This window comes from Culex quinquefasciatus, chromosome 1, assembly GCF_015732765.1.
Source record: "Culex quinquefasciatus strain JHB chromosome 1, VPISU_Cqui_1.0_pri_paternal, whole genome shotgun sequence".
Lineage (NCBI taxonomy): Eukaryota > Metazoa > Arthropoda > Insecta > Diptera > Culicidae > Culex > Culex quinquefasciatus.
In genome coordinates this window covers 26,178,802-26,191,903 of record NC_051861.1, presented here as the reverse complement: position 1 = coordinate 26,191,903, position 13,102 = coordinate 26,178,802, and the positions used below count along the sequence as shown (strand labels likewise).

The following is a 13,102-nucleotide window of genomic DNA, read 5'->3' as shown; positions in this document are numbered from 1 at the left end:
CTTATAGAACAAAAAGTGTCTCAAAAACATGTAAATTTCCGATGAAATATACGTAAATTTACCAATAATTGAAAAAAATATATACCCTGTGAATTTCAAATCTGATGTAAAATCAAAAGTTTATGCCGTTCTTAAAATGCATTGCATTCGCTGGAACTATGCATCCTTCAAATGTCATCAGTATTTTTTACTGTTTTTATACCAAAATCGGTATCGGACCCGAATGACTCTTGAGTTAAGTGGCCCTTAAATGCAAATAATTAAATAAAATACCAAAATCGGGTACTTTGCCTCGACGTTCCATTCCATTTCTATATAAATTTAAACATTTCACGTAAATGTTAAACAACTCTCACACTGATGACACTTTTTAGGCATTGTTAACTCCAAAAGCAAAGCATGCAAATTAGGAACCTTTACGAATGACTTTTCATCTGATTTGAAATCCACAGGAATTATCTTATTATCTTTGATATTGTTGTACATCTTTCTTTACATTACAAAACTCGCTTATTTTGTCAATTCGGTAATTTTTATATTGCATAATGTTCATTCATTATTAAACTAGATTTATCGTCTGAGGTATAGTAATTACAAATATGCTGCATGAAATAAATGAATGACAATTTATGAATGATCATGAACTATGATTGTACTTTTTTGAATGATACCGATTTAAACCTACATGATAATTCCTATAGCCTATATTTTTTAATCTTCACTTATAAACTAAACTGTTGATTTGATGATGGTCTTCGTAAACAGCTATACATGGTCAGCATTAAACAAAATTATGTCGCAGCATAAACAGCATTCGGTCGCAGCATAAACAGCATTATTGACGAAATCATTCAGCTTGATTCACAGATCATTTGGTCCATTTGAGAAATTCTCGAGCACAGCAGGCATTGGCATATGAAAATAAAGAAAAATATGTTAGTAAGCATGACTAAAAAAACAATTTAAGTGATTTTAATCTTCTTTGAAACGAATCAATGATGGATGCTGTCATATCATACGTTTTGTGTCCGTGATCTATGTTTCATTAGAATTAAAATTGCTTAAATTTGACTTGGTTAGAATCATTTTTATGTTAGCCTCATGTGTCCCTCATCGCTGCAGTTCACGACGCAGTTAAATTAAACGCTTTTTTAAATTCAAATAAATCATTTTGCATACTGACTGCTTTTGCTGATGTTTTAAAAGCATTTGTGCGCTTCTTTTGGAAACGAAATCTTACATTCATCTCGATCACATTTAATTTTAACAATTGATTAATGTAAAATAGAATCTGAGCATCTCAAACATAGATTAACAATACTGTTTACGATTTATGACTAGGAACTCGATCGTGCATTAAACTGTTAATATTATAATGTAACAAACCATTTTAAACTATCATATTTGCACATAAAATTACATTTCGAGTGCTTGTTCTAAGCTAAAGATCACGAATGTTCTTCATTGCTCAGCAATGTTGTTAATACTAGATAATTCACTGATTAAGCGATTTACTACTCGTTGTTGTTTGCCGACACGCGTTGCTTTAGATTTAGATCCATATGCCGGAATGATCTTTAAAAAGTACTGCTGAATGAATTCTAGAAACTTAGAATTTCCCTTTGGATACATAAAATTATTTATGTACAAGATTCCAAATAAGTCCTGAAGTGCAATCAAAATTGTTGAAGCTCCTTCAGACAGTCGGGCGCTATCCGCGAAAACATAGTATGCACACTGTGACGATCCAAGGTCTGTAAAATGGACAAACATTAGTGATACGAATTATTCAAGACAACACCGACCAACAAAATTTCTGTGCAAGCTCAACTCGAAGGGAAACATGAACTTTGGGAACTCACAGGCACTTGTATTTTCACAAAAATATTTAGACCGGGCCATATGATTTTTCTCCAAATGAATCTGCTGTTCTACGCATAATTGTCCCATGTTCAAAAAAGTGCAACTGAGAAAAACGCGATTGAAATTTTTCGACCGTTTTTTGAGTTTTTACGTATAATTATCTCGTAAGTCCCTAATCATCCCAGTTAGCAGTTTATCACTCTTATTTGTAATCCTCTTGTTATACAATAGGTAAACAAAATACAATACTTCGTTAAACTGATTGTTTCGTGAAAGAAAATACTTGGTGGGACAATTATGCGTAGAAGTTCAACGATAAGAAAAACAGACTTGGTGTTGTTTTTAAGGATTTTCCGAACAAAGTACTTACTAAATGTTATGTGTTTCCCGAAAAAAAAAAAACGTCAAACTCAACCAAAAAATGACAAAAAGTCAGAATCGACCAAAAATGACATGGGACAATAATGCGTAAAACGGCAGTAATGCTGTTTGTACTATGTATTTATTCAACTAAATCTGAATAGCTTGCAAGTGCGACAAACCGCCCTGATTCTCCATACAAACCCGTGCATCTGAGACCCGAAAGTTCATGCTTCCCCTCGAGTTGAGCTTAGCAGTTGTTTTTTTTTTTTGTATGGAACTGTAACAACTATTATGACAAAAACTTAAATAAAATGTATTTTTTTTTTCAAATAATCTTTTAAGAAATAATTAATTTTGTATAATGTATGAAATCTGGACCTAAATTTATAACATAACTTACCAACTGCAATCAATCCTGGGCCTGGAGATAGACTGATTTCGTTTAATTTAGTACCAAGCTGTAATGTAAAAAGCATTTTAGTTACATAATAATTTAAAATGTGGTTTACATATAGTGACATGCATACAGAAAACAATACAGTCGAAAGAGAAAAGAAACGTATTAAATCAAAACAATACGACAAGTAACCCTCATCTGCCCTCATCTCTTTATCACCAATGTAAAAGATAATAAAAGTTAAAAATTACATGCATAATTAAGGTATCGCAAACTACAGGTGAACAGGAACAGTGCTTTCTATCAAGTATATTTAGAGTTAGTTTTGAAGTGGAAATATTCAGCAAATCTAGCAAAACAATTTAATACGGCCATTGTCGAATTGTAAACACAGAGTCTATCCTGCTTATTCTTAATGTAAACACCAACTGACGTAAGTGAGATAGACTCTTTGTTTACATTTTGACATTGACCTATTTTTGTTGTTTTGCTTGAAATGCTACACTACATCTAGATGTTTCTTGGTGGTTTACAGTCCAAAAACTCTACAACATTCATTTTCAACCAACTTTGTTTCTTCAAAAAAACATTGGAGAAGAACTCTTAATTTTTATACAATTATAGTATTTGTATTTTTAGTTGTTTTAGGTAACTTTTTAGGTATTAAAAAAACAGGTCAGTTGAAACGCTACTCTTGCTTAAATGAAAGTTATTCTTATAAACGCGTTTGATCGGAAATTTTCAGTTACTTTGATTATGTTCATGTTTGTAGTCGAAACATCATTTTTCTAATAATGTAACACCTGTTCCTATTTGCCTCAGTTCACCAACATTTAAAATGTAAGTAAATTTTCTTCACCTCTTTTTTAACACAAATATCGTCGAGTTTTTCTTTTAAATAATTACATAGAAACGTTAAAATTTGGTAGTCATTGCTATTTTCATCTAATTTAGACTTTTGGTTTTGTTGTGAAAATTGAATTATCTTTGGGCGTTTAGCCTTGAAGTGTGCTGACAGATTTTGTAAGTTTACGCCAGTAGCTTGCTGGAAATGATACTCAATAATTTGTCGCCGGCGAACGACGGGCCATTCGTTGACTATTTCAACCAAAGGTTTTTTTTGATCCAAAATGTGTCTAATAAATCCGACGCACGACTCTAAAAAATCCTCAGTAAGGATGTTTATGTCATCTCTTTTCAGCTTGCTTTTCGTAGTTTTATCACAACTTGCGTTGCTCTCATTCCAGTAACTAGCTAAAGTTCCTGAACGCATGTTCCTTAAATGTTTCGTGTTTTGAGAGGTGGGTGGAGTTTTATTGATGTCTTGGGGGCGATTCAAAAACGAGTTTCTGTTAATCATGTATGTTTTCAAAGTCGACCAACCTCGGTTTTGGTCTTGACAGCCGTCATCGTCGGCTGATTGAAAACATTCAAATTTCTGTAAAATTTTTTTCGCCGCTGTCTCAATTACGCATGCAGAAACTTGTGTGTCAATTAAGCGAAGTTGGTCAATGGTCATGTTAACTACTTTTATCCTGTCCTGTTTTGACACTCTTTGGTCACTACTTTCATTTTTGTTTTTTAATCGTTCGTACACAGCGTCGTCTAACTTGGCCCAATTAATTTCAAAATTTTCAAATTTCATCGTGATGCTGACTCTTTTTGTGCTTACTTTCACTGCCTGTTGCTGGGATCGTTTGGGTGATTTGCCTGAGGTGCATGGTTCCTGTTCGAGCTGTTGCCCGCTTGCACTCCCTTTCGTTGATTGTTTGCTTGAAGCAGAAACATTGCCCAGGAGTGGCGACTGCTCAATTGGGTCGATGCTTTCTGAAGTTTGGTCATTCAGTTCCGGGGCGTTGAGTAAAGGAGCGCTTTCTGAAAATAAATTAACGCAAAAAACATCTGTTATCTATTGCACCTGCAGCATTTAAGTTAATAAATAAATCCTATTTTTTAACATGTTAAAAGCTCAATGAAAGAAATTGATACCGATTGAGGTATAGTATAAGTTTTGGATTACCAGGCAAAAGTAAAACTTTAATCAATTTGGAAAACTACGCACCATTCACATTTGTAGTTACGTTCAGAACTTCATCTCCAAATTGTTCACAAGGTTGACTTTCCTTGTTTGATGTAGATGGAGTCACTTCGGCAAGGTGTTGTAATTCTATGCTTATGTTTTTGGCTGGAGTATGTTTGGCCTGCGGTTCCGATGTGTTGTGTAAGGACAAGTTTTCTAGAAATATATATAATGTTTAGAGATTAACCAAACAATTTACACGGGGTGGGCAAAAATATTTTTTAAGTTGACTTAAAACTACACACCATTTTCATCTGTTTCGTCAAATTCCTCATCTGGAACAATCACGTCCACTAATTCTTCATTGTCTGTGATAAAAAGAATACACATTTAGTCTTACTTAAAAGCATAATTAATATATATATATATATATATATATATATATTATATGTACCTGATTGTTCAGTAACTTGTGCTTCGGTTTTCGTTTGTTGTTGTTGTTGAACACAGCCCAAAGTAGAATGTTCAACTTCGGCTTCAGTCCAGATCTCGTTCAAGGTTAGCACCATTACGATATTATGCTTGATTAACTTCAATACTTGATCATTGGATACCTTGAATCCTGAAGCTTCCATGACTAATGCAAGAATAGGCTTTTTCAGCAGCTGGAACGCTGAAAGTACAAATTTTATGTCATATTTCTAACATTTCATGCAAATTTACAAATATTATTAGTTTAATATCGACTGAAAATTAAAAAAAAAAAGATTTTGTCTTCCCAAATTTTTTTCTTAATATTTTTTTTCACCAATTTTTAATCTCATAATCTCATAAAGCATTGCAAAAAAAGACTTTTCAATTCCTTCACTTCTTACGTCAAAATAAGTATGAAGTTTTGTCACACTTGTTTAAATGTGTATTAACAAAAATCGAAAAAAGTGACTGGAAATTTATGAAAAACAGCAAATATGATAAAATTGAAGTTTATAGAACAGGTTTAAAACTACAAATGCAAAACAAAAACTAAACAAGATAAACACATACAAAAAATACAAATGAATATAAAAAGACATACCAAACAAGCGAAGTAAAATTATTCATGCAACAAAAATCGATTTCATCAATTCAGTAAATACACAGCTAATAAGTTTGATTCTGGTAAAAATAAAAATTGAACAAAATGTGTAAACAGCTTTTATCCTTAGAACATTTTGCTCTTCAAGATTATGATTGTTCTATTATTTTTTTGGATTTTTATCTAAATTTATCATATTTAACCCTCTGCTGCCCAACATTTTTTTCGACTTTTTTATTTTTCCCTGTTCAGAAGGTTTGGGCAACTTTTTTTTAAGAAAAACTTTGTCTAATTTTGTGTTTTTCTTGTTTAATTTTTAGTATTTTAATTTACTTTTATCTTTTTTGTGTTTGTTTTTTTTGTACAATTACACTTATTCTACCAGCTCCTATCATTTCTCTTTGCCTTTCTAGTTTTTTCATGTTTTTACAGTAACTTTAAAAAAAATTGCATGTTTTTAATATTTCCTATTATAGAACGACACTGTTATCAAAAAAAAAAAAAAAAAACATTTTTAAAAACATTTATAAAGTCACATGAGACAAGTCAAACTTCCAATCTTTAATTTGCCTAAAATTTAAGAGTTCTTTTTCCAATGGTTTTATTAGATCAAAAATTAGTTGAAAAACTGATTATTGGGGAATTTTTATATCGAAGCCCGTCTAGAGGCGGGGTAGGGTCGTATAAGTTTAATTTATGTTTTATTATAATAGTTTTGGCCCTAGCGTATATCATCAAATAACTATCTTTTGTCATCAGTGTTTTTCATTTTTTTAGTGTTTTAACATGTTATACATAAACAAATTTATGCTTTAAAAAATAGAATAAAAACATTGAAAAACTGTATTGTTAAACAATAAAACCTTTGTTAGAAAATTTATTGAATTTTCCCAATGCTTTTTGAAGATCTAAATCTTGTTTTGTCGAGTCACTGAAAATTTTATTGAAATTAAGTTTTTTAAAGTAAAAATGTTACTTACCAGCCTTTTTTAGACCAAGGATTGTTGGCTCTGCTGCAACTACCTCACGGATGTTTCTATCCGCACTGCAGATATTAAATAACTCCATGTTTTAGCTAAACAGATGGGATTGCATGCGTTATAAAAATATAAACATTACTGCCTTGTTTAAACGGCTTTAGGGGCGTTGCATCAACAAAGTCGTCTAAATTAATTATTGTTACTTCAGGGTTATTGATAGTTGTATCTATTTTAAGCAATCCGCGCTCATTCACATCATTAACAAAGATTTGATGTCCATAGATATAGTTGTTGTTGCTGTGTTTATCGTGGATCAACAGTTTAATTTTTACTGCAGTAAATCCACCTTCATCACAATTGTTCAAAAATAATAAATCGTCTTCATGGTAGACATTTCCCATGTACTTAGCTAATTTAGCAAAATACATATTGTTATTGTTCATGTTTCTTTTCTTTAGTTCATTTTGATCGGTCTGATTGAGCAACATAAAACTATCAACGCTTTTTTCCAATACTAAACCATTTTGCAATCTATCTTCGTCAGAATGTAAATACGCCTGATAAAGTTGGTGTTGGTCGCTGCAAAATTTCGTCACGTTTTTATAATTAAGTGTACTCCGTAACGCTCTTTTGAAGTACGAATGTTTTCTTTCACAAAACAATGTATGAAATCGCACTAAGGGTCCAAAAGTCCTAAACAGATGTGGGTAGTGAAGCGTAAAATGGAACTTTGGTCTAAGTTTCACATCAAAAGTTTCTGTCCGCAGCTTCGTGTACTCCATTAGATGTTCTGTTAACTGTTGTATCATGTGCTCCGATATAATTGGAGCAACTGTTATATCCACAATCCGCTTTATAAGTATCAGCATTAAAATCAACGAGTGGGAATAATTTACTTCAACTCCAATCATTATAAGAGGCAAAACTTGAATCATGTGCCAAATATCAACAGCTTTCCCAACAAAACATTTGCTTTTTCTGGTAAATTCTAACGTCATATTTGTATTTAATTTTAATTTTTTACAAACTGCATTAATTTTTGCTTCGAGGTAGTTTTTCTTAATCATTTTGAGCTTGATCATCTTTTGGAATATCAAAAATAAATCATAGTTAGCCCATCCTTCAAAAATATCATGTGCTATACATGGTGCTGCTCCACTATCAAACATGTGAAATGTCTTGAGTTCGTTAAATATACATTCTCCTTTCACTCCTCTGTGGGCTTGTTTACAATTTTCAGTCATTTCAATATCTAATTTATGAGACGTTGGGGATCTCATTTCACCAATTTGATAAGGATTCTCCCTAAATTCGTCTAATGTTGTATAGCAGTATAAGCAAAAGTGTGGAGAGGTAGAAAAATTTTCTGTTATGTTGGCCAGCTGGTGAGCACCTAGATTATCACCTAAGGTGGTAAAAATCGATCCTTTGATTGGTTCATCATGGCCTTCAACTATAATTCCATCACATTCAAGAATTTTCAGATCTTCAATTAAATTCCTAAATACTCTACGAGCTCCAAACTGAATGAAGTCTTTCTCTTTGCATAACAGCACCAAGAAAACATTTTCTGTTAGTGCTCGAAAATGTGGTTCTAGATTTCCAATCACCATGTAACAACATAACAATTTGTGTTTTTTTTTTGCATTACCTAAAGGGTTCACAACTTCGGCGCAATCTTGATAAAAAAATATGTCCACATTTTTTGAAGAAAACATTGATTTTTTTTGTTGGTATTTAACCCCATCTACATAATCGGTTGCAAAATTTTTAGGTGATGTACGCTTTGACTTGAAAACCGCATCAAAATATGGTTTAACTTGTAAAAAAGCTTTGAGCGTATCCAAAACAGAAACGTAGTGATAAAATGTTTCTTGATGAGAATTATTTGATCCAATCGAAACTTGCACAGCTGGCACAAATAAAAAATTTTCCTTAAAAAACTTCATTTGCATATAAGTTGTTCTTAAAATTCCAGTTTTTTTGTCGAAAAGTTTGTTAAATAAATCATCTGACATCATAGAAGATTTTAAACTTCTACAAGCTTCATCGTTCAGATTGTAGTTGGCAGCGTATTTTTCACATTTTTCACGCATCATTTGTTCATTTAAAGTTGCAACCTCACCAAACATAAATGCCAGATCGCGTAATGCAGCTTGTTGGGTATGTTTCTGAGCTATGAGTTTTAATAATAATTTTCCAACCATGAAAACTGTAGATTTAGGGAGGTTTGTAGTTTGCTCGACGTATTCTAAACATGCCAACTCATCATTAGCAGTATTTGCAAGATTTTCATGAATTGTATTTTCTTCAGTAATTTCTTCATTGTTCTCAGATTCTGGGCTATAGACATTATTATTCGGAGAAGCATTTCTGTGGAAGTAACGATTGTGGAGCCTTAAACTGTTGTATGTTTTGAAAGGTTTTCGATTACACCTAAAAACACATGGAACAAGAATATTTGACTTAAAGTGCACGTCAAGATGTCTCATCAAAAACTTGAATGAATCGTCATAATCACACCCTTCGACAGGACACGAAAACTTTTCTGCTATAACTTTTTTGTGCCTATTTCTTCCATGTTTTGCAAAGGAACTGTATGCTCCAAATTTCAATTCACAACCCGGCACTGCACACTGAAATTTAGAACCTCCTTTGTGTGTTGTCATATGTTTAAAATACTCTTCAGATGATTTTGTGCTCATATTACAAATTTTACAAACTATTGTCGCAGCTTCCATTGTACCCTACAGTAACAAATAACGCGTTACTCAAAAGCATCTTTTAAAACTGTTAAAGTGAACCCAAAACAATTTTTTTAGAAACATCAATTTTATATTATTCAAAAACAATCATTCCAAAACAACCTAATCAATGTTTTGATCCTTCCAATGTGATGAATGTGAACGAGCGCATCGATGAATGAATTATTAAAATTGCTGGGATAGATTTAAACCTAACAACAGAAACTTACACACGTGCGACTAATATAGCAAAAGTTGTATCAAAATTTCACAAAATCACTAAACACTTTAACAAACAGTCTTAAAAAAACTACACTTTTCAACACAATTTTTTATGACAACAAAAACCGATGACAGGTGCTTGCAACCGTATTCTACTGTCAAACTTGTACTAAACTGTCAGAACGTAAGTGCTAAAGTGGGTAATTCAGCGATAACTCACTCTCGATTGTTTTTGATCGACTTTACATTTTTTTTAAACTGTTTACTTTTATAATTAATTGACAATTACATGACATCATTTTAATGGTTTTAGACAAGAAATTTTACCTATCGTTTCAAAGGGATGTATGATACAGATTTGGATGAAATTATAATTACTAAATTTCAAAAAAATCATTGGCTACGTAACCGAGGAATGAACGTAAAATTAACACACAATAACTTCTGGATTTTTTTATCTGTTCAATAGTCCAAATTTTTCATATTTTGGTTTCTGGTTGTTTTTGAAACCGCCTTAGATCAGGGGTATGGGACCATCCATAAACCACGTGGACACCTTGGAGGGTGAGGGGTTGATTTGGCAATTTTCCACGCTCCATACAAAAAAGATTTTATTTGTATGGAAATTGTCCACGATGAGAGAAAGAGAGAGAGAGAGAGAGAGAGAGAGAGAGAGAAATGGAGGGGGGGGGTAGAGATTTCCAAAAAAAGTCTCCACGTGGTTTGTGGATGGTCCCTATTCAAAAACACTTAAAAAGCAAAAAAAAAAACTAAAAACATGGTTTATTTGAACTTTTTTCAAAATAAAAGTCCAGATTAATATTCTTAGGCAAAGTTACAAATTCGTACAAATTATACTGCAACACAACTGCCGGAAAGATGTCGTTGAAATGCTTTGTCTATTGTTACTAATAAACTCACAAAGTACAATTTATAGCTAGTAGAAGGATTTCTCTTTTACCGCATTCTTTTATTCACGCTCACATGTAACACATAACCTCAACAAAGATACTATTTTCTAGAAGTTTAACTAAAGTTTAACGAACTTGTTTTACATCTCAAACTTGAGTTTTTTTTACTGTTTTAGTCTTTTTATAATTTTCATTACGTACAAAAAATAGTTGAGGGTTCACTTAAACTGTTTGGCTTTTAGACGAATTTACTTACTTTTTGGAAATAAATATCACTGCGTAAAGTTAGCTCAATATATTGATACACACGGTATATTTTTTAAATTAAATCGCCTAAAACTCAACTTTTTTAAAATTCCTCCAAGCATCTACATGCACGTTCAACGACAGTATCTTTGGAAAAGAACTTGGATATAATTTGGCTTTCCATTGTCTATCTGGGGAACTCGTGTTTTAAATGTAAGTGTATTTTTTCGATGTATAGCAATAAAAGTAAGGTTTCACGAATTGTTTTAATTTGCATTCAGTTAAAGCATTTATGTGTATTGGTTCCATAATTCATATATTTATATGTATATGTGTATTTGTGTTGGTACTGATTTGAGTTAGAGTTGAACTGCAACGAAATATAGTGTTGTTATAGACTGGCTAACAAAATATTTGGGGCACCCGAAATTTATTTAACGACATGACATTTTTTAAACACTAAATTAAATACTACACGCTTCTTTGGCCAGTCTACATCAGTGCGATGCAATTGTTCAGCGATAGTGTAAACTGATAGTTATTTTCAGGGTGACATGAACTGAACATTTTAGTACAAGTTAACCCATGCAGCACGCAAGCCCATAAATAGCTCATCTCACTCATACTCAATGTACATATCCACTAGAGTGAGTGAAATAAAAAGTTTACGTAATTTTCTAAGGTTTGCTCAGCATAAAAACATTGGCAAGTAACAGTTGCGAAAGGATCGAAAACATATTTAAGTCTGTCTGGTAATTTTCAGTGCAATCAGTGGTTTTTAGTAGCCAGATTTAGTGTTTTATTATATATAAATATGCTTAAAGTATAGTTTTCAAACTTACCGATGTCGAAAGGTGGTCACCAGCAGCGGAAATCCTGCGAAATGCCATAAGAAATCGTTCCATGGAAAAATCTTCGGGCATGTCCAACTGCAACAGCAACGCCCACCTTTTTCGCCGTCGTATGGAACCATCTTTCGGGCTTGCCTTCAGCGTGACTATTCTGGAAACGTTCGAATTCTTGCCCTTCCTGGGAAGGACTGCCATTGCTGGTTTTTTTTCTGTAAAATTCCATCCAATCTTTCCCATTTAAATCTATGCCATCGGATAAATCAGCTGATAACGTCCGGATGGGGCTTCAGTGTTTACAGCACTGATTTGCTAGTTGATTAGAACAATTTTAGGTATGTTTTTAAGGAAGAATAATTCTAGGTTAATGCATCAACATGGTTTTCCGATGACAACTAATTATCGGTCAACTTTTCCAGCAAACGCCAAACAATAAAAAATTGCTGCCGGATCTTTTCCGGAAGAGACCCGGCAACGAATTTGTATGGTTTGACGATTGCTGGAGGAAAACGCCAAATTACTTCGTGCAACAGCCCATGCCATTTCACTTACAATGTTTTTGTTACCACTAAAGATGATTTCTAACAAAAATGCAAAAAGATCATTGTGGATTTGTAAACAAAGAATGTGTCCTGCTTACGCTGAGGATCTTCACATCCGGCATGAAAGGAACACACGTCTTGTTTACAAACCCGCAACAGCTCTTTGGCATTGTTTTGCTAAATTTACATTGTACGATTTCACTACAAAATGTCGGAGATTTATTAAAAAACTTGTTACTAAACATCGACCAATTAAACTTGCAATAAACATTAACTGAATAAAGTTTAAATCGATTCGGTTTATCGTTTAAAGTTCAATTCAGCATTGATCTAAACTTTACTTTATTCCTGCTTCCACTAAAACAATCGATTTGTTTTGATTTTGTCAGGCATCATTACAGTATCAAATCACCAGTTATTAACTAAAAAAATGCAAATTGATTGTCAGACGCTTTGCTTCCTTACCGCGCATTATAATTGAACTGTTTGTTTTGGTTCAACCTGTCATTCACAAATAGTTCATGATTTGAAAATTACATTGTTTTTATTTATACATGAGCCACATTTACAGTATGTTTGAATTTTACATGCTTTTCAAGATTCAAAATTTATCATTTGTCAGAAGCAAAAACATCATTTACATGAGAAACAACGATAACATCGGATCTCATTTTACATGAAGGCTCTTTAAATGTAATTTAGCGTTTTACATTGCATTTCAAATTTACATTGAGCACGTTTACGTTAAAAACAAGATTTCAGTGTCCGGTAAATTTACATTTTTTTTTCTGTGTACGTTTGGATTTTTATGAGTGCTTTATTTTTTGTGTACGTACACGCAATACATGCGCACGTAGAAACCTCTATCGAGAAATTAAATGTGAGGGTGTG

At 32.7% G+C, this 13,102-nt stretch overlaps 1 protein-coding gene across 1 annotated transcript; it reads right to left on the bottom strand.

Annotated features, from left to right (window-relative positions):
- Positions 1 to 12,069, bottom strand: LOC119765516. The gene is made up of 8 exons (XM_038249517.1): positions 10,832 to 12,069; positions 6,699 to 6,793; positions 5,098 to 5,316; positions 4,949 to 5,011; positions 4,686 to 4,859; positions 4,296 to 4,498; positions 2,627 to 2,684; positions 1 to 1,754 (listed from the first exon to the last, which is right to left on the bottom strand). The coding sequence occupies exons 2-8, from the start codon at positions 6,784 to 6,786 to the stop codon at positions 1,462 to 1,464; spliced, it is 1,098 nt and encodes a 365-aa protein (XP_038105445.1). The 5' UTR covers positions 6,787 to 6,793; positions 10,832 to 12,069; the 3' UTR covers positions 1 to 1,461.
- Between the last annotated feature and the right edge of the window lie 1,033 nt (positions 12,070 to 13,102).